General features: G+C 57.1%; 2 protein-coding genes across 7 annotated transcripts in view; one reads left to right on the top strand and one right to left on the bottom strand.

The window, feature by feature from the left end:
* Window positions 1-33: 33 nt before the first annotated feature.
* On the top strand, window positions 34-14949 carry LOC101429923 (coiled-coil domain-containing protein 88B). Of its 6 annotated transcripts, none has more exons than XM_058294488.1 (20): window positions 34-418; window positions 994-1969; window positions 3938-4145; window positions 4219-4432; window positions 5369-5472; window positions 5546-5636; window positions 5985-6143; window positions 6568-6767; window positions 7280-7469; window positions 8809-8861; window positions 8956-9022; window positions 9608-9657; window positions 9866-9935; window positions 10466-10518; window positions 11039-11162; window positions 11314-11355; window positions 11672-11761; window positions 11856-12167; window positions 13156-13240; window positions 13500-14949. In XM_058294488.1, the coding sequence occupies exons 3-20, from the start codon at window positions 4048-4050 to the stop codon at window positions 13751-13753; spliced, it is 2256 nt and encodes a 751-aa protein (XP_058150471.1). In that variant the 5' UTR covers window positions 34-418; window positions 994-1969; window positions 3938-4047; the 3' UTR covers window positions 13754-14949. The 6 variants fall into 6 exon arrangements, with proteins under 6 accessions (XP_058150471.1, XP_058150474.1, XP_058150472.1 ...); XM_058294491.1 differs by having other exon boundaries at window positions 8953-9022; window positions 12048-12167; XM_058294489.1 differs by having other exon boundaries at window positions 8953-9022; window positions 11919-12167.
* Window positions 14950-16803: 1854 nt separating this feature from the next.
* ARID3B (AT-rich interaction domain 3B) overlaps window positions 16804-25555 on the bottom strand; it is a 68210-nt gene continuing 59458 nt past the window's right edge. Inside the window, exons 8-9 of the mRNA XM_004476632.5 lie at window positions 23301-23399; window positions 16804-19247 (exon numbers count right to left, since the gene is read on the bottom strand). Of these exons, the coding sequence (XP_004476689.1) occupies window positions 19084-19247; window positions 23301-23399 (263 nt within the window). The 3' untranslated portion in view covers window positions 16804-19083. The remainder of the gene's footprint in view (window positions 19248-23300; window positions 23400-25555) is intronic.

Genomic DNA, 25555 nt, shown 5'->3' with positions numbered 1-25555 from the left:
CGTCTCCCGCCGCGGGCCGCCTCCTACCGCGTCGCGGCGCACGTAAGCCCCCCCGAGCCGCCAGGTGCGCGATCCGCGCCTGCGGGCTGCTCCGCAGGGTGGGGCCCCGGCCCGCGCGTGGCCGCCGACCTCTCCCCTGTGCGCGGAGAGGACGCTCCTTGTTTCCCCGTTGGAACCGTGAACGGGGCGAGCGGAGCCGCCTCGGCGGGGCTGGGTTAAACACGCCCCTCCGCCCCCGATCCCAAGAGGGCGCCGAAGATGACCGACGTCGAGGCGCAGAGGCTGGGGTCGCGACTCCCGGTGACCGGAAAGAAGCAAAAGAAACAATACTCCCTGAGTTGGGGCTTGAAACCCTGTCGGTCTGCCCAAGCTCAGATCTGCACGCAGAAGACTTTCTGGGAAGAAACTCGAGAGCCACGTGAGTGGGTCTCTTGGAGGTGCCGGGGTCTTGGGTGAAAAGGGTTCTTTGAGCACCCTCTGAGCGTCTTGCTACTGGCCAACATTTTCTCTTTTTAAACAGAAAAGATAAAAAAATTTCTAAAGAAGTTTTGGATTACATAAATGTTACATTAAAATATAGAGGAGTCCCATATACACCCCTCCCCCTCCCACGCTTTCATACGTTAACATCCTTGGTGTGGCACGTTTGTTAGTTGAGGAACACATTGAAGGATTGCTACTAACCATGGGTCTATAGCTTACATTATAGTCTACACTTTGCTCCACACAAATTTTATGGATTTTGACAAATGTATAAATGGCCGGTATCCATCATTGCAGCGTCATGCAGGACAATTCGAATGTCTCAAAAATGCTCCCGTGTTGCACTTATTCTTCCCTCTCCCTCCCCTCAGAACCTCTAGCAGCCACTGCCTTTGTATCAACGGTACAAGTTCTTCCATGGCTGGAATAAGAAGTTGTTTCTCTATTAATACATCCCCATTGGCCTTTTCTGCTACGAGTCACTCAACACCCCCCCCCCCCCCTTTGCAGGAGCCGCGAGTGTGGGACCACAAAGACCCCTCCCGCCATCTGTCCAGTGCTTTGTCCTGGCGGGATGACGAAGACCCATTTTCCAGATGAGAAAAAGGAGGTGGGGGTCCTTGGCGCGACCTCCCGGCTTGTGAGCGTGCACGCAGCCCTGTCCGGTCAGGGTGTGGCGTCTCCACGCCCGGGCTCTGGCTGGCGTCGCGCCGCAAAGCTGGAGGGAGCGGTCCTTAATTGCCCCGACGCCACGCGGGGCCTGGGAACCCGTGCCCGTCCGGCCGAGCAAGCCGAGCGGGGTGGCCCCGCAAGCCTCGCCCCGCGCCCTACCAGCGTCCCGCGGGGCGGCCCGGGGTTCCCCAGCCCCGCAGGGGGCGGGGAGGAGGCGGGCAGCCCGGCAGCCCCCCTGTCCAGGCCTCGCCCGCTCAGGAGGACCGGTCACCCTCCCGTGCCCCGCCCGGAGCTGCGGCCTTCTGGTCTTCCGCCTCTGGCCTTCCCTTAAACGGGTGTCTGACGGCACGGCAGGAGGAAGGGCTCCATCCCCGCCGCCCGAAGTAAGCGCGGGACGCCTGCTCCACTGCATTCCGATCAATGCACTTGCTCTCCCCGCACCCCTTCACCCAGGATAGGGCTGTAGGAGCTGCTTTGAGTGTGCGGTAAAAGACCCAGAGCCCGGCGGTCCCACCCCCAGGTCCTGCAACCTTGCTCCTGCGCGGGGCGCGGGGTGTAAATAATTCCCAGGTGCCCTGAATCGCAGTCCTGCCTGGTTCTGTGGCCGTGGCCCCGCCAGCCAGGCGTCATCCCCCGGGTTTCATCCACTCAGGCGAGGTGGGAGGACTCTGTGGCGTCTCCTCCCACCAGCCGTGTTGCCCGCCGTTTCCATGGCTCCTGGGAGCCAGGCCTGAGTGGGGCCAGCGGCTTCGAAAGGCAGAGGCCCTCAGCCAGGCTCCAGTCCCCAGCCCCGCCCTGGGCTAGGCTCCAAGGGGTAAGTCAGACCCAACCACTGAGATGAGCCATCTCCCCCCAGCCTCCCGTCTTCCAGAAGCCAGGGGGCTGTGTCTTCCAGTAACTAAGAGCCCTCTCACCCTTTCCCAGTTCTGCAGCCAGAAAGCTACTGTGCCTGAGATTTCCTCATCAGACTTTCATTCTGTCTCTTTCTTCCTAAAAGCACTAACATCGAGAAGAAAATGAGAATGTCAGATGGGCACTTGGAAAAAGATCTACCCTTAGGTGCAAAATGAGTAACTCCCACCCCATCCCGACAGCCCCAGGCCGTTCCTCCTGTACTCACTGGCTGCCTGGCACCTGCCAGGAGACCCTGGCAACTCCTGGGAGCTCAGGAGGGGTGCAGGAAGGCGGCCACCCCAGAGGAGGCTTGCTTCCCATCATCCCCCCACCCCTGGAGCCCAAGTCCTTTTCTCAACCCCTGCACCCAGGGAGTCCTTTCTTCATGGGTACAGGTGGGAGCAGGACGCAAGGGTGCCCAGGAAGTGTCCCTGCCCTGCACCCCTCCCACAGCCACGGGCCCCACAGCCCCTCTTTAGAGTCCGGCCCTGCCCTCCAGGCAACCACTGCTCTGATCCCCTTCTGGTCCTGCTGCCCCTGCTCTCTCTTCTGTCCCCTGCATCCATCTCTGCCTTCTCTGGGGACAGTTAATTCACCCTCAAGTCACAGCCCCAGTGTCACTTCCCCTGGAAGTAGAAGCCTTCCAGGCCCCCGCAGTTCAAGCGCTCATTAGCTCTGCTGTCCCCTGGGCTGGTCTCCGAGTCAACCACCTCCCGGTGAGCTGCTCTGGAACCAAGCCAAGCAGAGGGCAGGTTCTCAGTGAAGGCCAGGCCAGTCCCCATGGTCCACTGTGGAGAGGCCCGTGTGGTGGTGGGATGTGGGGAGACACCTCAGGAGGGGGCTGCAGGAACCGGGGCCTGGAGTCAGGTGTCTAGCAGGGAGGACCTGGTGGCTGGTGGTGCCAGCCTGAGGGGGCAGCAGATTTGGGAATGTGAAGAGTTGGCCAGTCAGGGTGGGGGCGGGAGGAGCTCAGCCCAGTGCTCCCCTCTCCTCAGGTGGACACGGCTTTCCAGAACCAGGCCTCACACTAACTGTGCCCTCAAAGGCCCAGGTGCCTGGTGCCCAGTAGTGGGGGAAGAGGGGTGAGGGCAGTGGTAGGACTCAGACCCCAGAGGTGGGGAGGGTGGGCATGAGGAGAAGTGGGGGGAGCAGTACTAGCTGAGCAGCCCTGTCTGCCCCATGAGCTCCCACACCAAGCTGGTGGGACACGGGGGTCAGGGCCCCCCTCTGACAGCTGAAGCTCTGGAACCCAGAGAGGTTCCAGAACAGGAACTTGATTTGTACCAACTTGCATCTGTACCAACAACCACAATTCTCATTCACCTCTGGGTTTGCTGTGTTATTCAGTCCCTAGAATATTCTCTAGCTTTCTTTCAATTGACATTTACATCCCTAGACTACCCTTTTCCAGTCACATTCCCATTTATAAACCAATGGTTGCTCACTATAACATGTTACCATCAACTCTATACATTTCCACACTTCTACAGTAAAGTTAATTAAAACTTTTCCTAAACTGTGGTGACCCCAAATATTTCCCTGACCCCTGCCATCTGCAGACCCCACACCTGGAGGGGCAGCAGAGTGGGGCAGCAGGGGTAGGGGAAGGCGGGCTTTGGTGCCAGCAGACCGGGTAGGATCCCCAGTTCTGCAGCGACTTTGCCCTTCTGAGTTTCAGTTCTACATCCCCAAACTGGATACCTGCAAGGGTTAAATGATATCATATTTGTTCAGTAAGTGGCCTAGCCCTTTGTCAGCACCCACAGCTCATGGAAAATTGAAAGAATCATTTTAGTGGGATTGAGGCAGAGTATTTTTTCATGCCCAAATATCCAAAAAGAATCCTGGGCCAAGAGTTTGGAAGGTCTAAGTGCCTGTTCACCCCCAGGCTTTCCACATCCGAGGAGGGGCGTCAGAGGCGGGTGCCCGGGAGGGCAGGGCTGCCCAGCTCCAGTGTCTCCAGCCTGCCCGCTCTCAGAGCCCACTGAGGTAGAACCTATGGATCCGGTGCCTGGTTCCCCCTGCTCTCCCTGGCCCTCCTGTCACATATGGACATTTGGTGATGCCTTTCCACCGAGCCCCACTGAGGGGTGCAGGTGAGTGTGAGGAAGGGGGGCACAGCAGGCCCCTGAGGCCCTGGCTGCAGCCTACCTCCCTTCTCCCTGCCAGATACCCAGATAGGGCCCCCCAGAGGGACTGGAAGTGGTCAGAGAGGGCCCTGCGGGTGCAGCTGGCGGAAAGCAGGCGGCAGCGGGCTGAGCTGGCTGGCCGTCTGCGGGTGGCCCTGGAGGCCCTGTCTGAGCAGGCACAGGTGCTGCAGAGGCGGGAGCACAAGCTGGGCCTCAGCCGGGCCCAGAGTGAGCTGCTGGCTCAGAAGCAGAAGGTAAGGCGCACGGCCTCTGCCCCTGGCCTTCTGGCTTCTCTGAGGCCTCCAGGCGGGCCCTGGCTGACAGGGTCTCCTCACCAGGCTGGGAGCGCCGGCATGCCACAGGTGCCATGTTCTCAGCAAGAAGCCTTGTCGGGGTCTGGGGTATGTAGGGAGAAAGAGGGGAGTTGAGCCACAGTGAAAATTTTAAAACATATCATTTCTTTCAATTAAAAAAAACAAGAGAGTGGAATACCCAGTCGGGCTGCTGCACGGATCAGTGTCGTCTCTGTGGATGGCAGCCCCTGGAGGGGGCAGGGTGCGGCTGGGGGCACCCGTTGAAGAGAAGGTGTCCCTGGGGGAAGGTTGGGGGAGGGAATGGTTTTAGCTCAGTGGGCTGGAAAATGTCCTTAGAAACCCAGTCGCCCCTGTTGAAAGAAGACGTGTCCAGAGAGGGAAAGGAGGCTCGGCAAGCAGAGGCTCCGTAAGCAGAGGCTCCGTGGGGAAGTCAGCATCCCTTGCCCCATAGGCAGGTGCGGTCAGAGCCACCCTCCGATGGCCTGGGTACCCAAATCTTTAGTGTCCCGTGTGTCTCAGCCCACGCTTAACCCTCCTGGAGCCACTGCCCCGTACCAGGGCTGGGGTGACCCTGGGGTCTCAGCCGACAACCTGCCTCCTCATACCTGCCCCCTCTGTAGCATGACGCGACAGTGGCCCTGATCCTTTTGCTGGGCGCAGCTCTGATGCCAGCAGCACCTGGGTGGAGAGGCGATGAGTCTCGGAGCCTGCAGGGATAAGGGCTGGGCAGCCTCTCAGAGCCGTGGAGCACAGTCCCTTGTGTACAAGCCAAGCACAGGCCATGCTGGGGGACCTGCTTTATCAGAGGCCACAGACGCTGCCTTGGACCGGGGCCACCAGGGTGGGTGGGGGTGCTGCCTTTAGCCTTCCCTCCAGCAGCTGGAATGTTCCCTGGCCTGCCTGGAGCAGGAGAGGCGCCCGCTGCAGGGACCCCAGGGACTGGAGGACTGGAGGAGTGCAGGCCAGGCCATAGAAGAGAGGTGAGGGGTGCTGGAAGATGGGAGCGGGGGGCGCAGTGGTCGAGGGCAGGCGGACAGCCCTCTCCGCCCCCAGGATCCTGCTGCTGCAGGCGGAGGTGGAAAGAGCCTGGCGGTGTTTGGACCAGATGAGCCAACAGCGCTTTGGCCCAGAGCCCACCTTGAGGGTAGGGCTATCCCAGAGGTCCCCTCCAGGTGGGGGTGGTGAGTGACAGGCCTGAGCACTGACCTTGCCACACCTTCGGCCCTGGCCTACGCTTCCTTTCCTGGGCTGCATTAGCAGAGTAGGGGCTGAGAAGGGACGGGGCAGTGTACCCTACTCCACCCCCAAGGTCATCTGCCCCACTCCTCTCCCGTTACAGGTGGGAAACTGAGGCCAGAGGGCAGGGAAGAGCTTGCTCAGGGTCATAAGTCAGGGCTGCAGTCAGTCCTTTGAGGCAGCCAGGGTCTGTCAAGACCACCCGTGTGGCCTGGCAGGGAAGGGGCCCTGGGTTCTGGACTGAGTGTCTCTGCAGGAGCTGGTACCAGGCTTGCAGGTCCAGGAACAGCGCTGGGATGGGGATGGGGCGCAGGTGCTGCAAGACTCAGCTGGAGCCTCTGTGGGGGCGGCTGAGGCCCCGGCCCAGCCTCAGGACACAGCCTTCCTGCAGGAGCAACTGGCAGTGGTCACCCAGGTGGGTCAGGGCAGCTGGCAGGGTTCAGCCCCACAGGGACCAGACCTCCCTGAGTCAGGCTGTGCCCACCTGTGTCAGAGTGTGGACTCGCAGGGGAACCTGGGCCCTGCCCTTGGGAGATTCCAAGGCTGGGCGAGGACCTGAAGGGACACGGTGGAAAAGAGAAGGACCAGGGGGTCAGCTTTGAGCTGCCTCCAGGGCTGCTGCACTCAGCACAACTGCAGAGATCATCGTTCACACAACGGTCACGTAAATGGGACCTTTTGGTCTGGACTTGGGAGAAGCCGCTGTGGGCGAAGGTGGCCAGGGGCTTGGGGAGGCGGGCCAGCGCGGGCAAAGGCCTGGGGGGCCAGCCTGGGTGAACACATCCCAGCCCGGTGAGGCCAAGCCATGACTCCGGGTGGCGGGGTGGGGGTCTTTCCAGGTGAACAAGAGACTCGTGGAAGAGCTGGGCCAGAGCCATCAGCAGCTCGGGGCCTTCCGGGAGCAGCTGCAGCTTCTGCAGGGAGAGCAGATGGCGTGGAGGAGCCGCGGGCAGGCCCTGGAGGCAGAGCGGGCCCGGCTGCTGGGGGAGAAGTCGGTGCTGCTGGCAGCACTGGGGGTGGCCCCAGGCCAGGAGGCCTGGTAGGTGACTGCTCGGGCTCCCCCTCAGAGTGTCCAAGCTAGGCTGGGTAGGTGCCCTGCCGTCACACGGGGTGGATGGCCCTGCCGGCAGCGGGCCTGCCTCTGTCACCACTGGGTGAGGGGCAGTGGCCCGGAGCCTCAAATCCTGAATCACACAGCCAAAGCAGACGCCCGTCCCTGGGTATCCATACTCCTGGTTGACACATTCTGGCACCGTTGGGGGGGCATGTGGGAAATCTCTCAGCCTCAAGGAGCCCTGTCTCCCCTCCGCATGGCTGAGCCCCTCCTGCCGGCCCAGGGACTGGCTGAGGGGAGGCAGAGGCCCTTAGGTGCTGGGCTCACTTCAGGGTGCTTGGGTGTGGGGGTGTCCAGGACAAGGAGCCATGAAGGAGGAGCCTCTGCCCTGCCCTCCACCCACAACAAGACCTGGCAAGGACATCTATTCAACTTGGAAAGAAATCATTGCAAAGAGCTGGGTCTAAGCTATGCCCAGACTGCCCCATATCTCCCAGCACACCCCAGGTCCAGGAGGTACCAGTGACCCTCAGGAGGGAGCTGGAAGCAGGAGACTCACACCCCCGGCTGCATGCAGAGGCCGCTGAGTACTGGAAGGCACGCCGGCACCAGGTGGCCGTTGCCCTGAAATTTAAAGAGGAGGAACTGCAGAGGCTCCAGAGGCAGGGTGGGGTCTGGCCTCCCCAGGTGGGCATTCCCTTCCCACAACTCCATCCTCCCCATTCTCCCTCTCCCACTTCCTATCTTTCCTACTGCAAGTCAACTTCTTTCCCCTTCTGTGGATGTCTCCTCGCTTTAGCCTATACTTCTTTTCTCCTGCCTCCTCCTCCTCCTGTTCCATTTATCCATTCAGTCAGCAGCCATTTATTGAGCACCTACTATATGCCAGGCCCTCTTCTGTGCACAGAACCCAAGTCAGCTCAGACCAGCCTTTGCCCCTCCTAAAAAACTTATAGTTTGGAGGTACACAGTCATTGCGCTGGCAATGACAATTCATTGTGGCTGGTGATGGGAGAGGCATTATGGGAGCTGGGGGTGGGTGGCAGTTAGAAAAGTCCTCCCCAGATAGGGGGTTTCTGAGCCTCTGAACCCTCACTGGAAGATGAGCAGGCATTTACCAGGAGGAGCGAGGGAATGAAGAGCGTTTCTGGGGGACCGTGGAAACAGCAGGTGCGCAGCCCCCGGGGGCGGGGCATTGTAAATAGTCCCTGACCCAAATGAGAAGCAGAGTGGGTGAGGGGGTGGCTGTGAGGGGCGAAATGGGCCGTCCCTGTCCACCTGGACTTCAACTGAAGCTTGGCCACGGCCTCCCCCTGGGGAGCCTCCTTCCGTAATCTCCTGGGCAGAGGTGCGTGTGCACGTGCAGACACGCGTGTAGAGGCACTGTACACACACGCCAAGACCCGCGTCACCCACTCCCAGAGACACATGCCCCCGTGTCTGATGTGCACACCCACAAGCACTCACAGGGACCAGTGAGACGGTTGGGAGGAGCTGGGCTGGGAGCCAGGCCCATCCGTCTTGAGGCTCATCTGGTGAGCTGGAAGGGATGGGAGAGGCTCATCTCCCCATCTATGAAAGCAGAGTTGGTCTAAATCAGTGAGGTCCAGCGCTGTGCTCCCAAGGGGCCGTTAGTTCCTCCAGAAAGCCGATTTGCATTGCCATTCTCCAACTGTGTGACATTTGTACAGAATGAAGTCTCAGTTTTTGTCTGTTTCTCAAACTAGACCTTTGAGGGTCAGAGAATAGTCTCCGGGCCTGGAAGGACGAGATTTTTCAAAAGGGGGTGTGGGTAGGTCCAGTTGGGCCTGCTGTGGCCCAGGTCAGCGAGAAGGGAGGGCAGAGAGTGACGGGGCGGGGTGGGCTGGGCCCCCTGGGAGAATTCAGGTCCCCGGCACTTGGGAAGTCATTTGCAAACAACGTGCAAATAACACGCAAACTGGTGCTGATTTGGGCTGCAGCTCCAGGACTTTCCAGGCCCTCGTCCCCCAGGGGCTGCCCAGGACCATTTCTCCTCTCTCCCCAGGCCCCCCAGAGGCCAGCCCAGGACTCAGCTGGGCCAAGGGCTTCTGTGAGCAGGTGGGTGCCCCGGGCCCTGGGTCCTGGGCGTGAGGGAGGGGTTCTGGTGGGGAGTGGCCCACTGGTCAAGCTCACAGCAACACCGTCCCAGCAGGAAGATGGGGCAGCAGCTGGAGAGGGGCCCGCCGAAGCCGCAGCTCCGTGGACAGCCGCCCGCGGGGGTGAGCCGGCCTCCTGCACACTCCACCTCCAGGCCCAGCCCCGGCGGCCAGCTCCTCCCACCCAGGCCCTCCCTCTGGGTCTCTACCTCAGGCGGTTTCTGCCTGTCTTGTCTTTAACCTTGGGCTCAGCGGTCTTCACTACCCCCAAATTAGTGATTAAGGTGGTGGGCTCAGGAGGTAGAATGTTGGGTTTAAGTCCTGGCTCCACAATTTACTTGCTGTGTGACCCTGGCAAATTATTTCACTTCTCTGGGCCTCATTTGTAAAAGGAGAACAGTAACAATTCCCTGACAAGCATGTAAGGAAGGGGCTGAGCGCTGCCCTGGGCACCTGGCATGCATTTATGAAATGTGAGCTGCTCCAGTCCAGCCACGGCAGGTGTGGCTGCTTGAAGGAGACGGCTCCCCTCTAACAGGGTCCTTGGGTGGCCAGAGAGCTGTCACATGGGCTGTCACAGCTCATGCACCCCGCCCCCACGACTTGCTTCTTCCTCCTTCCCTGTTGGGTGGTTTGGGGGTGACTTGGGATCTACCTTGGGAGGACCCAGGGGCTCCCTATCTGCTTTTTCTCCCCATTTGACCCCAGGACCCTGACACAGCTACAGAGAGGCAGGAGTGTCCATGGGAAGAATGGCCGTGAGTGGGCGTGGGCACCAGTGAGCCCCCTGCACCTAGTGCACCCCCCACAGTGGAGCACCGGCCAGGCCAGGGTCCGGACTGGTGATCGGGCTCCTCCATGCAGGCCCAAACCCAAGAGCCGTGTGGGGTGTCCACAAGCATGAGAGAGTGGGGGGTTCCTCTCAGGTGGGGTGCAATCCACCCCCCACTGCCCCTCCCCGGCCAGGGCCAGGAGCAGGGTGCAGGCTCTGGAGGAGAAGAATGACCTGATGGCTGCTGAGACACAGGGCTGGGAGGTAGGGAAGAGCTGGGGGCTGCCTGGGGAGGGGCAGGTGGGCCCACCTGGGGTCGAGGTCCCAAGGAGCTCCTCCTGATGCCCCAGTGCCCTCTCCAATCCAGGAGACAGGGGTCAGTAGAAAAAGGTGGGTGGCCCAGGCTCTGCCACAGTCACCAGCCTCTTCACCCAAGGGCTTCAGCTTCCCCCTCTGTATAATGGGGCCACTTCTACTCTGGCCTCTGCGGTACCCGAGGGCTGAGACCCAGGGATGTGGAACTCCTTAGGCTAAGGTGCCTGCCTGCCCACCAGTGGACGAGGGCCTCACACTCCAGGGTGAGCTGGGGGCCAGCTGGCAGGAGCTGGATGTCCTGTGCACCTGGTACTGGAAACTGTGGTGCCAGGTCCCAGGGTCAAGGGTCAGGTGCCCTTTTGTCAGTGTGGCCTGGCCCTGCCCACACCCCAAATGCAAGGACATGACAACTTGACCACCCAGCCCAGAAGGGAGGGCAGCCAGAGGCTCCCAAGTCATAGCCCCTGCCTCTTCCATAGGCACACAGCCCTGCGGAGACCCCAGGCCGGCGCCCAGAGTCTGTGAGTGGAAGGTGGGCTCCATCCCCACCCACCCCCCTGCCAACACCCCTGGGGAGGTCTGAGTCAGGCTTGGCTTCTCTCTGGGCACCAGGCTGGCTTCCGCCCTGAGTGGGCATTGGCCAAGCCTCCTAGCCTGTGGGCGAGGCCGCTGTGAAATGCCCCCTGGGCCATCAGCCTTCCCCAGAGCACGGGTTCTGCTCCCAGCTCTGCCGCGGACTGGCCAAGCCCCTCACCGCCTCTGGGGCTCAGGCTCCCACCTGTCCACGGGGATTGTGTTAGATGGACTCAGGAGTTCTGACACTCAGTGACCCCATGACCCTGTTCAGCTTGTTGGGTCACCGCCACTGGGCCATCGTCTCTCCAGCCCCGGGTAGGTGGGGAATTGTAGAGAACTGAGCCGGCGTCCCAGCTGAGTGGCTCACCCGCCTTGGGAAGCTAAAGTACTCAGAGCCGGGGTCAGGGGTGGGCTGGGGAGGAGGGGGCAGAGTCCCGCTCTCCCCGCCTTGCCCCCACAGCCTCTCGTTCTCCCAGCCCCCAAGAGCTGCCAGAGTGGAGGCCTGCAGGGGAGCCGGAGTCTCCAGGGCCAGCTCTGCCAGCGGCTGAGGGGAGAGCTCAGGGACAGGCTGGGGTGCAGCTGCCACGGCCACCACCAGAGGTGAGAGATGGCCTTGGAGAGCGGTGGCCCTCCCTGAGATCAAGCTGGGGCCTGCGGCTGGAGGGGGAGCTGGCAGGCAGAGGATGCAGCTCTGGTGTCCCTCTGCCATGTGGATCTGCCCTCTGAGGCCACATTGGACCTGCATTTCCAGGACCTGGAGGAGCTGAGCCTGAGGCGGAGTGGAGAGGTGAAGGTAGGGCCTGAGCCCGGGGCGGGGGCTTGGCAGCAAGGTGTGTGAACCAGTGAGTCAGGACCGGGCGTCTCCACTGAGGGCCAAAAGCTGAGCGTAGATGCCCCGGTGCCAGGAGCCCAGGCTGCTTCGCTCCTGCTCCTGCCATCGTGCGGCGGTCGGGGGAGGGGCCCAGATTCTCAGCCCTTGGCAGGGCAGATCCACCAGTCGATGCAAAGCAAGTGTTTCAGGGACCAAGTGGGCCCAGCCCTGTCCAGGGAGACAGAAGGGAGGAAGCCCTGCCCTGGTCTGGAGAGAGGACACCCGGGTCTGTGCGCAGGGAGCTCTCGGGCTGGCAGTCCAGACAGACAGGGCGCCTGAGGGACTCTCACCCAGCAGTGTTTTTGGATTCAGGGATAAAAGGAAAGAGGTACGTGAAGGACGGAGGCTTCTGGAAGCGTATTTAATCACCTGTTCAGTTTGGAGGGGGAGGAGGAGCCCATCTTGCTCCCTGTCCCCCAAAGCTGTTCTACCAGCCTCTCCCAGCACCTGAGAGACCCCCATCGTGGCCCCTTGTCTGGGTCAAGGCAGTCCCAGAAGGCCCCTGTGAGAACGGAGCTGGAACGCCGAGGTGGGGCGACGTCCTTGGGGAAGCACCGGAAGCACCAGACGCAGCTGGGAGTCCCGGCCCCATCCCTCCTCAGACTTCCCTGCAGGAGGTGCGCCGGGAGCTGGCCCAGATGCGCGCGGAGCTGGAGAAGGTCTGGGACGTGCTGAGAGCTCGGGACTCGGAGCTGGAGGCTCAGCAGCGGGCCCTCGAGTCTGCCCAGAACCAGGTGCTCCGCACCCTGCGCCTCTGCCAGGCCTGCGTGGCCGGGGAGGGCCCACAGGTTGCTCCATGCCCGGTCCCCGGTGCTCATGGTGACTGGCGACCTTCCCCTCCCCAGGCTCGGTCAAGTTCCTTTAGAGCCCTCAGTGCCCCCGCCCCAGGCCCAGCTGAGCACTGGGGGCCTGGAGGGGACAGGGAGGGCTCAGGCCTGGGAAACGTGCCCCCCCCTCCCAAGCTGGCAGAGAGCCACCTTGAGAGGCAGAGCCTGGAGCAGCAGCTGAGGACTGTGGAGCTGGAGCTGGTGGAGGAGTGAGGACCGTCATGGGAGGGGGTGGGCCTGAGGAGCTCTGGGAGGAGAAACGCCCACCCTCCCTCCCAGAGACCTTCACCAGACCCCACGGCTCTTCACCTGAGGACCTGGGGTGGGAGGGGCGGGCATTTTGGGACAGGCTGGCAGAAAGCCTTCTCCTTCCCTGGGGTGGGTGGGGAGGACAGGGCTGGACCGCAGGCTGGGGACACGCCACGCCTGGGGCCTGACGTAGCTCCTCTCTGCCTTCTCGCTGAAGAGGGGAACACGGGAAGAAGCAGGCGGGGTCTGGGGTGACGGGTGGCAGGGGAGGGGCCTTCCGAGCTGAGGAGTCCTGGCTGAGCCGGGGCAGCCCTGCCTTCTCTCAGCTTCAGTCTCCTGATCTGTGGAACGGAGATGACAGCACCCACCTCAGGGGACTGATGTGCAGGCTACATGAGAAGGCACCTGGCACAGTGCCTGCTTCAATTGTCCCCTCTGCTGGGGTCCTGTTAGGCGGAGTCCTTACTTCTGCTTCATTCTGACCCAGGTCCTCAACTGGAGGTCCTGCATGGAAGAGCTAGATGGGGTGGGGGCGCCTGTCTTCTGCCCTGGCTTCTCCTTGAGAGCCCTAGGGAAGGGGGTCAGAGGTGCTGGGGTCCTTGGGAGACTCTATTATTAGAGTTCAGGCTGAGAACCGTGTCCTCAGGCAGCAGAAGGTGGAGCAACTCCAAGCAATGTGGGCTCCGGCGCCTGCTGGACAGGCGCCTCTGGCCACCTCTCAGCTGCGGAAGGTAGGGCCTGGGGGCTCTCCAGAGGGGTGGGAGGGCAACCCCTGCCTTTCTGCAGAACCAGCCGCCCGGCTCTGTGCCTTGGTCTGCCCACCTGCAAGTTGGGCAGGTGGAAGGAGGCGGCTCGAAGGGTCCTTCTAGCTTGGGCCTTCGCTGGCTTTAAGTGGCCTCCTGAGCTGGCCTCCCTCTCCCTGGACTGAGCTAGAGCTACCCCGCACATTGGTCCCTGGCCCTCCCTGATGTCAGCCTCATCTGCCTCCAGATCTCAGCCACAGCCTTGGAGCCACAGAGGAGAGCAGCTCCTCCAGGGGGAGCAGCCAGGCTGGGGAAGGAAGGCGGTGTGGAGGCGGCGGCCCAGGTTCACCGCCTCGCACACAGGAGACGGCGGTCGGGCCCTTGCCCACCCGGAGAGCCGGCAAGTCCCAGCACGTAGAAGTCGAGCTGGAAGGCCTCAGGGAACCAGTGCTGGACAAGGACTCCGTAGGGACGGGGAAGGTCCCTTGGCCACACCCTTAGCCCCCAAGGCCAGGGTCTCTGTCCAGCGTGGGGCCAGGGGCTGGCAGCTACAGTAAGAGGCCTTGCTGGCACAACATTGCCAACAAGGTTCCTGGCCCTTGGGCCCAGAGGACCCAGCAGCTGGGAGCAGAGCTGGGCAGGAGTGGCCAGTGGTGGCGCTGGGGTGCCTGTGGGGCTGGGCTGGCCCCTCGCTCGCCGGGCCTCTGGCTCACTGGTGAAGGCCTTGGGCACTGGGCTTTAAGCCCGTTTGCTCTTATTCATGATGCCTCAGATTACACTATAGCCTCACTTTCAGACAAGGAAACTACCCAGAGAAGGGAAGTAATGTGTCCTAGGTCACTAACAGCAGCTTAGCCCTCATCTTCTGAATAGTTCCCCAAAGGTGGACTATTCTGAGCTTGACAGCTTGGCCATCCTTAGCAGCCACAGGCAAGGCCAGCCTAGGGTTGACATTGTCCTTCAGGCCGTTTGGCCATCCTTAGCCAGAACTTTCCTCTCCTCTCTGTTGGTTGCTTCCTGCCCCCAAAGAACTCTGGCACCCAAGCCCGTGCCCCTGGCACCCTCCTCAACTCACTCAACACCCCTTTCCTCTATGGCCTTAACTCAAGCAGTTTTGCAGATGAGGGCGCTGTCCCGCCGTGGAGGGAAGGACACTTCGGATGTTTTATCAGCTCATCTTCTGCACAATGTTCTCTGCCCTCCCTGCCGTGCAGGGACTGCCGTGCCCTCCCTGCCGTGCAGGGACTGCTGTGGGGGCTGCCACGTTCTCACATGGCCCCGTCATGAGCCAAACTAGACCAAAGGGCCTTTCCTGGGATCACTAGTCTTGGGACAAGAGGGTAGTTTCTCCAGTGCTGAGGAGTAGACAGACAAAACTTGAGAACTGTCAACTGCCCTTTCACCACCTGGAAAAAGCTGGGTTTCTGTGAGGGTGAGTGGAGCAGACAGTTCCCAGAAAGTGAAGTAGGGGTGAAGAGATCTTAGTCCAGCCCAGGGGTTCTCGTGATGGGGAAGATGGAAACTTGAAATTGGGTGGCCGTCTCACCTTGTCCTGTGTCTGGGCAGCAGAGTATGCTGGTCTGCAGAGGGATGGGAATGCCCTCCACGGGCAAAGCTTCCTGGGTTCCAGGTCCTCCCTGAGGCCAACACAACATCCACTCAGGGGTCAGAGAATAAATCCCTCTCCTCTCTGTGTACATTGGCCTGAGTGGCTTTTGTTACCTGCTCAACCATGAGCCCTAAACATCCCCAAATGCTGCTCCTGGCCAGCCACCTTCAACCAGCCTGTCTCTCAGTACCATCGGGGGCCCTGGCCTCAGCCACCAGCTCCTGTTTTGTGTCCCTCACACATGGCCCTACATCCACCTGCTTGTCTAAATTGCCCACTCCACTCACCCCGTGGCCTTCCTGTCTGCCCCTAAAGCCAAGCTCCCAGGGTGGGGAGGGGTCATGCCTGTCTCCAACCTCAGCCAAGGGCCCCAACTCTTCCTATCTCTGCCACGCAGCCAGTCCTCCTCCCCTTCCCTCCGGTGGGCTTCTAAAGCCTCTAAGCCCCCTCCCTCACCACCTCCCCTCTCCTTTCCTGCCGTGATCTCCACTCAGGTTTCAGAGACCCACAGGCCCTTTCCTGGCAGAAACCTGTGCAGTCTGGTTGGGAGGGGAGGAGACTCCTCCGCCCCGTGCAATTCGTCCAGTAGTCATCCAGTTGTGCTGTTCCCTCGCTTTCATTGGTTGTGGGAGGGCACGTGACCTGACCCTGGCCAGTCAGGTGGGAGGGGAGGTCATGCGGGCATCTTTTCTTCACTGGGGCCGAGGATTTGGCACCGCCAAGAGCCTCTTGGCGACCCCGCAGCTGGGCTCAGGAGGGCGAGCAGAGACCCGGGGAAAACCCAGCATGCCCTGGACCCTCTGCTCCCTCTGGTCATGGCGCCGGGTTGCCTCAGCCCCTCTCTGAAGGGAGACACACAGGGCACAGGTTAAGGGCACCGGCTTGGGAGTACAACGCCAGACCTGCCATCAACTCTACATTCGGGACCTTTCTTAAAGTTTCTCTTCTTCAGTTACTTCATTTGTAACACGAACAAAATAACCATCTCATAGGACTGGGGGCGGGTAGTAAGTGTGAGCAACATCTACAGAGTGCTTAGCAATTGTGGTAAGGAGCACACTCTGGGCTCTGCAGCCGGGGAATAGCATTTCAGCAGTGAGCTAGTTACTCGACCTCTCCGTGCCTCAGTCCTCTCATCTATAAAATAAGGATAATAGTCCTGCCTCACAAATATTTTGAAGATGAAATGAGTTAATTCATATAAAGAACTTAGAACAGCACCTGGTACACATCAGGGTTCAATATTTGGTAGTTTCACAGTCAAGTTATTACCCCCCCGCCCAAAGCTGCCCTCACTTTTTTCCAGTTCCCACCCACCGAACCCAGGCACTGGTTGGTTCTCCATGTCAGGTCCATTGATGCCACTGCATGTCATTTTTCTTTCATTTCTCCAATTGGCAGCAAACTCTGGTTCTTCCAGCTTAAATGTCACCCCTTCTGGGAAACCTTGCAGAGGTTCCTGAGAGAACCGCTCCAGCTTCCATCTGCTCACCAGTAGCCTACTATTTAGGGCCCCAGGCATGCTGTATTGTATATAACCAGTTTTTATCTAAATAATTGTATCCATCTTCCAGAGTATCTTGAGCTCCGGAAGTGGAGGGGCCATGACTTATTGTTTGTTGTGTCCTCTTGTGTTGGCACATAAGAGCTCAAAAAGGGCTTGCTAAATTGAGGACAGGATCCCTGGCCCTGTGCCTGCCAGGACACGGATGTGATATCCTTGGAGTTTTGGTGATCAGACAATGCCAGAGCACCCTGCTAGTACAGAAGAGAAGGCAGCAGTGGAGTGAGCACTTTGGGTAAGCGGTGAAGGGGTCAAGGTTCAGGAAACCCTGGAGGCTCAGAGGAGCAGTTCAGTCAGTCCTGTTTTACTCAGAAGGATCTCACCTCTCCCTTTACCATCCAATGGAAGAGCCACTGAAAGCAGCTGAGAGAGTCCTGCTTATGTGAAGAGGTAGAGGTTTATTGAAATATAAACATTCAAGAACGTGTAAAATAGAAAATAACCACAACATATACAGACACTTGCTGCAAGAAGACGTCTGAGGTATTTATCCACTGCCTAGGCTACCCATGTGCTATCACATTTTTCCTGGTTAGAATACATGAAATGGGGAGGGGGGCGGGGACAGAGCTGCCGGCCCACTGCCTACCACACGCCCTTCAGGACAGCCCCTGCAGGGAGAGCCCCTCCTGGGCCAGGGCCCCATTCTCAGGGTACCCCCACCCTCGAGCTTTCTGGCTGAAACCCTGATGCTGTCCTTGAGGCAGCGAGGCTTCACTCAGAGGATGAGGCTGGGCCAGCTGCCTGGGGAAAGGGGAGGGACCCCATGACCACAAAGACGCCGTGTGCTGTGCCTGTGTCCTCTGGATGGGAAGAGTCCACCCCCCAAGACCAAACCCCTGAGAAAGACGCACTGGCCAAATGTCTAGACACTGTCAAGTGGGCCCAGGGCCAGGCCACCAGGCCTCCCCCGGCCCCAGGTCCCAGATGCCTTTCCTCTTCCCATGCCCCGCGCTTGCCTGGTACCCGAGGCCTGAGGCCCTACAGCTGGGGCTGTGAGGGCGTGCGCGTGTGTGCGTGCGTGTGTGTGGGAGAGGGGTCTGCGGGAGGGGGTAGAGAGAAGAGGCCATCCAGCAGAGGTGCAGCTTAAACAGGCTGAGGTATCTGATTTGTGTGAAAGCTTTTGATTTTCCTTTCCCAGGCAGGATTCAATGTTAGCTGTGCCTTGGGCTCGTGCTGGGGGGATCTACCACCATCACAGCCCTACGGCATCACAGTAAGGTATTCTGAACATTTCAGGGCTTACTAGGTTGAGAGATGAGCCTTGGGCAAGAATCGCCTTTTCTTCACAACACAGGAGTAAGCTGCTCCACCTCGGGGTCCAGGAGGAGAGGTGGAGTGCTCTCGGCACCTCCTCATTCGCCGGGCAGCTCGACTTCCAGCAAGGCCAGCAAGGACCAAGGCCTTCACAGCCTGTTTGTGTCCTGAGGTGGGAATGTTGAGAGAAGGGGAGATGTCCTGCCCCCACCCTGGTGAGCCTGGGGCAGGAGTCTGCGACAAGCCCTGCTCTGGCAGGAAACGGGTCTCTCGTTCCACCTCCTTCCCCGCCACCATGATCCCTGAGTCACCTCTCCTGCCTGCTTCCCCTGCCTCCTCACTGGGGTCTAAGGAAAGGGACAGAGAGGCTGGGTACGAAATCATTTGGTTGGCTTTAGGGGTGATCTGTTTTAATTTCTTTGGTGCTACAACAATAATAAAAATCTTAAAAAAAAAAAGTCAGAAAAAACATATAAAAAAGATTTCAGAGATGCAAATACTTCCTGAAGAATCAAACATCAACAATTACAAATCTGAGGTATTTCAATGAACCTGACACCGGCAGGTTTGGGGGAGGTGGGGACCGAGAAGGCCCCATGAGAGGAGTGGGCCCAAGGGACAGTGGGCTGTTCTTGGGAGAGCTGGCCAAAAGGGGGAATAGGGAGCATGAGGTTTGGGAGGTTCAGAAAGGGGTCCGTGTAAAGTTGGTGCCAAGGCTCTTCCTACCCCTCAGCAGATGCGCAGGAGGCCCCAGGGCCTTCACGCTGACCTCATGTGCTCTCTCTTGGGACCATTAAAAGAGGGAAGATGGGGCCCTGAGGGCCAAGTCAGCATGTGAATTTGAAGAACCCATACCCCAGGAACCAAAGGTGGCAGTCAAGGCGGGCTGGGAGGGCCACCCCATGCTCAGCAGAGAAGGGCCACAGAGGCATGCTCTTGGCTCCTAGCAGCCCTGCGCTGGGGGTTGAAAAGTCAGGGATTGATGAGGGGAAGAGACCAGTGACCCTGGGATCATGGCAGAAGGCAGGGGAAGGGAAATAAATTAAAGGGAAGGGGTCATGGAGGGCCTTGTGTTGGCTTACAGATTGTCGATACACTGTGCCCCGGGACGGGAGGTGGCCTGGGAATTGTGGAGCACGCTGGCCACCTGCAGACCCCTGCCCAGTTCTCCAGGACAATCCCTGATTGGACAACGCTGCCCTGTCATGCCCCTCCAGCCCCTCCCTGCTCCCAGAGTATAGCAGGACCTGAATGGAGCCTGGACAGACAGACACGTCCAAACCCTCAAAGTTTGGTCAAATGGTGTTCGACGCGGGCTCCGTGAGATGAGGTAAATTCTGTGCATCAACTTCCTCCCACTCTCGACATGAGAGTGGGGAGTGGGACGCTGGGTCTTGCCTGTCAGAGTGACCAGCTGGTGGAGGGCTCTGCACTGGGGGTGCCCCGGGATGAGGTAGGACTTGGTGAGCAGTGAGAGCTGCTGCTGCTGCTGGCGCTGCTGCCGATGCTCTGGGGGGCAGATCCTGCCAGGAGGTGGACCACAGGTTTCTGCGCAAATAGCACACCTGCGGTTGGGGAAGAAGTCAGGGTGGGCAGGAGAGGAGAAAGGGGTAGGGTCAGTACATTCCAACAAGTACTTCCTGCTTTCCTACTTTGTCACAATGCTCCATTCTAGAAGCCGTGCTAGCGGCTGAGAGGGGTAGTCCCTCCACTTCCTGCCTTCAGGGGCTTCGAGCTTGGTGAACAGGGCACAGAGGTCTAGGCAGAGGGATTTTGCTGAAATGTCTAAAATGCTGAGTGATGTACCCAAGTCGCTGAGGGAACATGAAGGTTTTGGAGGGCAGAAGGTTGGTAGGGAAAGGCTCTGGGGGAAGAGGATGCCAGGACTGTCTGAGGGAGAAGCCAAATGAAGAAGACAGTGATGATGTACCAGGCAGAGGAAATCCGTGAGGACGAAGACTCGGCTGTGAAGGTGGCAACTGTGCTGGAGGCTACGACCTCGGGATACTGAAGGCAAGGAGTGGTGGCAGATGAGGCTGGAGAGGTGGGAAGTGCAAAGTGATGGAAGCTTTGGGTGCCTTGGAGGAACCCAGGTTTTACCGTGTATTTCAGGAACTGAAAGTTCCTGAAAGTTTTAAGGAGAGTAGAGACAAATGTGATCTGCACTTTAGAATGCCCTCTCTGGGGTGGGGAGAAATATGGGCAAAAGAGGAAAAGAGGCCTACAAGGAGCAGAAAGGCATGAACCAGGGCAGTGCAGATGGACCAGAGGAGACAGCCAAGTCCCAGTGTCCAAGGACCTTTGGGAGGGTGAGGCTGGGAACAGGAAATTGTCAAGAACCCCAAGTGTACACCCCCGAGAAAGAACACAGGGTGCCAACAGGGATTAAGACAGGTGGGGAAGTGAGTGGGTCTGCGGAGTTTTTTTTTTTTTTTTTTTTTTTTTTTATTTTTTTATTTTTTATTGACTTTGTAATAATATTACATTAAAAATATATATGTGAGGTCCCATTCAACCCCACCCCCCCACCCCCCCTCTCCCCCCCCCCAACAACACTCGTTCCCATCATCATGACACATCCATTGGATTTGGTAAGTACATCTTTGGGCACCTCTGCACCTCATATACATTGGTTCACATCAGGGTCTGCGGAGTTTTAAACTCTCTTCTGACCCCTCCCCAGGAGGAAAGGAGGAAGTCATCTCCCTTCTCCTGGAAGAAGGATGAGAAGATAACTTCCTCCATGGACCAACCCAAGCCTCCTAGACTACCACAGCACCACCGGGGGGCAGAGGGCACCCAGGCACTCACTGCTGGTTCGCCCGGCCAGAGCAGACTTGGGTCGCTCTAGGGGCCCCTGGGTCAGGCAGAAACTACTGAATATGAGATGCCAATTACTTGGGTGACTGGCAGGTCAACCAGGTGTCACTACTTCTCTGGAGGCTGCTTCCAGGAATTTTTGTCCCTTCCCTGGCCCCACTCCTGATGCCCAAGGCAGATGGTCCAGAGAAGATTCAGAGCATGAGGGGAGTCCACAAAATGGTACCCCAACAGGGCTCAGTCCTCAGAAAAAGTTCATGCCCTGGGGAGATGACCTTAGTTTTCATGGAAGGAGCATCTGAAGGTCTATAAACTGTCTACACTGAGCACATCACCAGACTGGCTGGCACTTTCCATTCCCTGTGTGAAACAGGTGACCGATGGCTGTGGCTCCCAGTGGGAGGCAATGCTCTAGCTAGCACCTAGGCCCTCTGGCCCCCACTCACCAGGATGTGCTTAACCAGGGTCAGCTGGGTTTGTTCTCAAGCTCAGCCCTAAATCAACTAAATGGGTGTGGGAAAGGACTGCTGCTTCTACCAAAACTAAGTTGAGGGAAGCGGATTTGGCTCAATGGATAGAGTATCCACTTACCACACAGGAGGTCCAAGGTTCAAACCCAGGGCCTCCTGACCTGTGTGGTGAAGCTGGCCCACGTGCAGTGCTGATGTGCGCAAGGAGTGCCATGCCAAACAGGGGTGTCCTCCGCAAAGGGGAGCCCCACGCGCAAGGAGTGTGCCCCGTAAGGAGAGCCGCCCTGCACGAAAAAAGTGCAACGTGCCCAGGAATGGGACCGCACGCATGGAGAGCTGATGCAGCAAGATGATGCAACAAAAACAGACACAGATTCCAGGTGCCGCTGACAAGAATACAAGTGGACAAAGAAAGCACACAACCGGGGGGTGGAAAGGGTAGAAAAATAAAAAATAAAAAATAAAAAATAAAATAAAATCTAAAAAAAAAAACTAAGTTAAATGCCTTAGAAAGACTTGGCGAAGATGCTAAGCAAACCAACAAAACAAGACTGTTGGGAATTAGGTTTAGTTAAAAAGGCTGGAGGGAAAACTCACAAAAATACAGGATTATTCTACTGTACTCAGATTACCCTGCCTGTTGTCTTAATCCTTAGTCTGTTTTAAAGAAAGGGAAAAAAAAGAATAAAATTTAAAAAAACAGAAAAAAAAAATAAAAAAGAAAAGGAAATGACAGATGATGTAATATGGGTATGTTTTGAGAAGAAAAGAAGCATTCAAAGAAAGGGCCTTGGCCCTGCATTAGTAAACTGTGAATAGTTGACAGATTTAAATGACAATAAAATGTTTAAAGCATGGAAATAGCATTGATTAGGATTCCTCACTGGAAATTACTGTTTCCACTGCTAGACCAACTATTGGTCCAACAGGGAGAGACAATGGGCTTCTAGTGTTCAAAGGTGGAGGGGTGGGGAGGGAAGAGGACTTGGCCCAGTGGTTAGGGTGTCCACCTACCATATGGGAGGTCCATGGTTCAAACCCTGGGCCTCCTTGACCCTGTAGAGCTGGCCCACGTGCAGTGCTGATGCGTGCAAGGAGTGCCGTGCCACGCAGGGGTGTCCCCTGTGTAGGGAGCCCCACGCGCAAGGAGTGCGCCCCGTAAGGAGAGCCGCCCAGCGCGGAAGAAAGTGCAGCCTGCCCAAGAATGATGCCTCACACATGGAGAGCTGGCACAACAAGATGAGCCAACAAAAAAAAAGGAACACAGGTTCCGGGTGCCGCTGCTAAGGATAGAAGCAGTCACAGAAGAACACACAGTGAATGGACACAGAGAGCAGACAATTGGGGGGGGGAGAAATAAATAAAAAATAAATCTTTAAAAACAAAACAAAACAAACAAACAAAGGTGGAGGGGGATGTCCAGAGACTTAAATCTTCAACTTAAATCTTCAGTCTGTTCATATGCTGGTTGAGCCCTGAAACGCAGCAGAGTTGCAACATGTACTCTCTAGTTTATTGGACTAACCCAGGATAACCAACAAAAAGATGATGATGGACAACACCCAACCCTGAAAACTGGAAGCAAGATAGTTCCATCCATCTTCCCCATGGGATCTAAGCCCCCTCTCAATCAGAAACAGAGTGGGCATTACCACCCCAAAATCCTCAAGACTGAGGAATGAACAAACGTTAAGAGGAAATGCAACAACCAACTAAAGTAGACCTTATTATTCTAGCAATGGAAGAACTTCTTTCACTGATACAAAAGCAGTGGACACCAGAGGTTCTGAGGGAAGGGAGAGGGAAGAATAGGTGAAACATGCATTTTTGGGACACTGGAATTGTTCTGTACAACACTGCAATGATACAGGCCATTATACGTTTTGTGGAAAACCTTTAAAACTGTGCAGCGCAAAATGTAAACTATAATGTAAATTACAGACCATGGTTAGTAGCGATGCTTCAATATGTGTTCGTCAATTATAACAAATGTACCACACTAATGACGGATGTTGCTAATGGGGGAAAGTGTGGGAAGGGGAGGAGGTGGAGTATATAGGAATCCCCTATATTCTTGATGCAACATTTATGTAATCTAAAGTTTCTTTAAAAATAAAAAAATAAAAAAGACACCCCCCCCCGACAAAAACAAAAAAAGGTGGAGGAGGTCTGTCATGCCTGTTGACAAGTCTCAGCCTCTAACAGTCCAGAAGAACCGCTTTGCTGAGTACTGAGACTGTAAAAGCACGCCGTCCCTGGGCAGGTGCTCAACAACAGGGAGACCAGCAGGGTGAGCTGGGGAACTGCACGGAGCTCCAGGAGCCTCACCTGCGTAGGTGGTGCCGTCAATGTCCACGGACATGTTGATGCTGCCAATGCTGCTGGTGGTCAAGTTCAGTGCTGCAGCTGAGGCCTCTGATCTGTCTTCTGCTGGGACAAGGGAGAAATGGCGTGGTTAAGCCTTCCACAGCACTTCTGTCGCGCTCTCCAATACTCACCCACTCTTCCTGTCGGGCTACACCAGGCCAAGGCCTTGCGCTGTTAGAAAACACCTATATGTATGGCAATCACCCCAAAGCTCTTTGAGGGTGAGGTCTGGAGCATAGTGACCACCCAGATGCTTGATGATGGTAGAACCAAGAAAATGGCCATTCAGCAAGTCTATGGGAAAGGTGGTTCCTCATGTCACCCCAAGGAGAAGAAACCATGGTCTTAAGAAAGACTCTCAGACTTTGAAATTGAATGGAGGATGCCATGCAGCTTACTCAACTGTAGAAGACCTGTGACTCATGTTTCACTCTCAAATTCTCCTAAGGTAATAAAAATGTTGAGCCTTTGTCTGTCCATTTGTGCATGGCACGCAGATAAATTGTTTTGTAAGTATCAAAGGTCTACCGCCAAATGGGACTTTGCACCTAGAAAAACTATTTCTTTAAACTAACTGTGATATGATTTTGTACTCAGCATTGTTACTGATTTAAATTTTTTTTTTTTTATATTGTAAAGTCTTTTTGGAATACAGAGGGTGGAATGTAGCAGTTTGACATTATTGATGAATTCCAAAAAGAAAAATTGGATTATGTTTGTAAACTGGTCTTTTCCTCTGGGCATATTAAGAGTGTATTGGATTCAGAGGTTCTACTTGCACTTGATGAAATAATGAGTAAGGAAAAAAAAAAAAAGAAAACACCTATATAACCTTGTCCTGCGCACAAGGTCTGGTAGAATGCAGGCTTGCCAACTCCCCGTCACTTGCTTTCTCCACTGAACCAATTTGTTTGCCCAACTACTCTGCTCTCACAGAAAGGGGATTCAGGCAGCAAGGAGGCTTCCAGTATGACCCAGTCAGCCCTGCCTGAGCACCCCCAGGTGCCAGGCCCGGCCTCAGAATTCTCCCAGCCTCCTCCTCCAGGGGTGAGAGATCCCCTTTCCTGGGCTGCGAGTTCCTCAGGGAGAGGTGTGCTCAAAGGCCTGCTCCCAGACTTAGCACAGCACTTGCCCTCATGAAATGTGAGCATCTGGTGTTCCTGGAAGGCTGAGGGAACTGGCAGACAAGGTCTCTGCCTGGCTCATCCCAGACTCTGTCCTTTTCATCACCCTGAGAGCCAAGAAGCCTTTCAGGTGAACTGTCTTTCAATGACCCTTTGCCTTTGCCTGGGACCAAGGGAACTGGCCCTGAGCCCCAGTTTCCTGAGGCTCCTCACTCAGGGAAAGTGGGGCAGGGAGGAACTAAGAATATGCACCAACTCCTTTCACACCTGATTTCTTCCCCAACACATGCTTACTCATGTTTGTTCTGGGGAAGAGGCAAGGGGGAAGCAGATGTGTCTCAAGTGACTGGGCTCCCGTCTACCATATAGGATGTCCAAGGTTCAATTTTTGGGGCCTCCTGGTGAAGGCAAGCTGGCCTGAGCAGAGAGCTAGCCCACACAGAGAGCTGGCCTGAGCAGAGAGCTAGCCCAGCAAGATGACACAACAAAAAGAGATACAGAGGAGAGATAATAAGAGACACAGCATGGGAAGCAGATTTGGCTCAACGGATAGAGCATCCGCCTACCACACAGGAGTCCAGGGTTCAAACCCAGGGCCTCCTGATCCATGTGTTGAGCTGGCCCATGCTCAGTGCTGACGCGCACAAGGAGTGCCGTGCCACGCAGGGGTGTCCCCTGCGTACGGGAGCCCCACACACAAGAAGCGCGCCCCATAAGGAGAGCCGCCCAGAGGAAAAAAAATGCAGCCTACCTAGGGTGGCGCTGCACACACAGAGGGCTGATGCAACAAAAAGAGATTCCCAGTGCTGCCGACAAGAATACAAGCGGACACAGAAGAACACACAGTGAATGGACAGAAAGCCGACAACTGGCGGGGGGGGGGGAGGGGAGAGAAATAAATAAATAAATAAAAGAGACACAGCAGACCAGGGAGCTGAAGTGGCACAAGAGACTGAGTGCCTCTCCCACCCTGGAAGTTCCCAGGATTGGTTCCTGGTGCCACCTAAAGAGATGACAAGCAACAATGAACACAGTGAATGGACAGAGAGCAGGCAATGAGTGTGTGTGTGGATAAATACATAAATAATTCTT

The sequence above is a fragment of the Dasypus novemcinctus genome, chromosome 3 (assembly GCF_030445035.2).
Source record: "Dasypus novemcinctus isolate mDasNov1 chromosome 3, mDasNov1.1.hap2, whole genome shotgun sequence".
NCBI classification, from domain to species: Eukaryota; Metazoa; Chordata; class Mammalia; order Cingulata; family Dasypodidae; genus Dasypus; species Dasypus novemcinctus.
Note: the sequence above shows the minus strand (reverse complement) of the source record. Positions and strands in the feature narration are given on the sequence as shown.

Bases quoted from the DNA above. Each gene is read 5' to 3' on its own strand.
- LOC101429923 (XM_058294486.1), top strand. From the start codon at position 4,048: ATGGATCCGGTGCCTGGTTCCCCCTGCTCTCCCTGGCCCTCCTGTCAC. The intron at 6,768-7,279 runs GTAGGTGACTGC...CATATCTCCCAG, and splicing joins GCCCCAGGCCAGGAGGCCTG to CACACCCCAGGTCCAGGAGG. The intron at 9,658-9,865 runs GTGAGTGGGCGT...CTCCCCGGCCAG, and splicing joins TGTCCATGGGAAGAATGGCC to GGCCAGGAGCAGGGTGCAGG.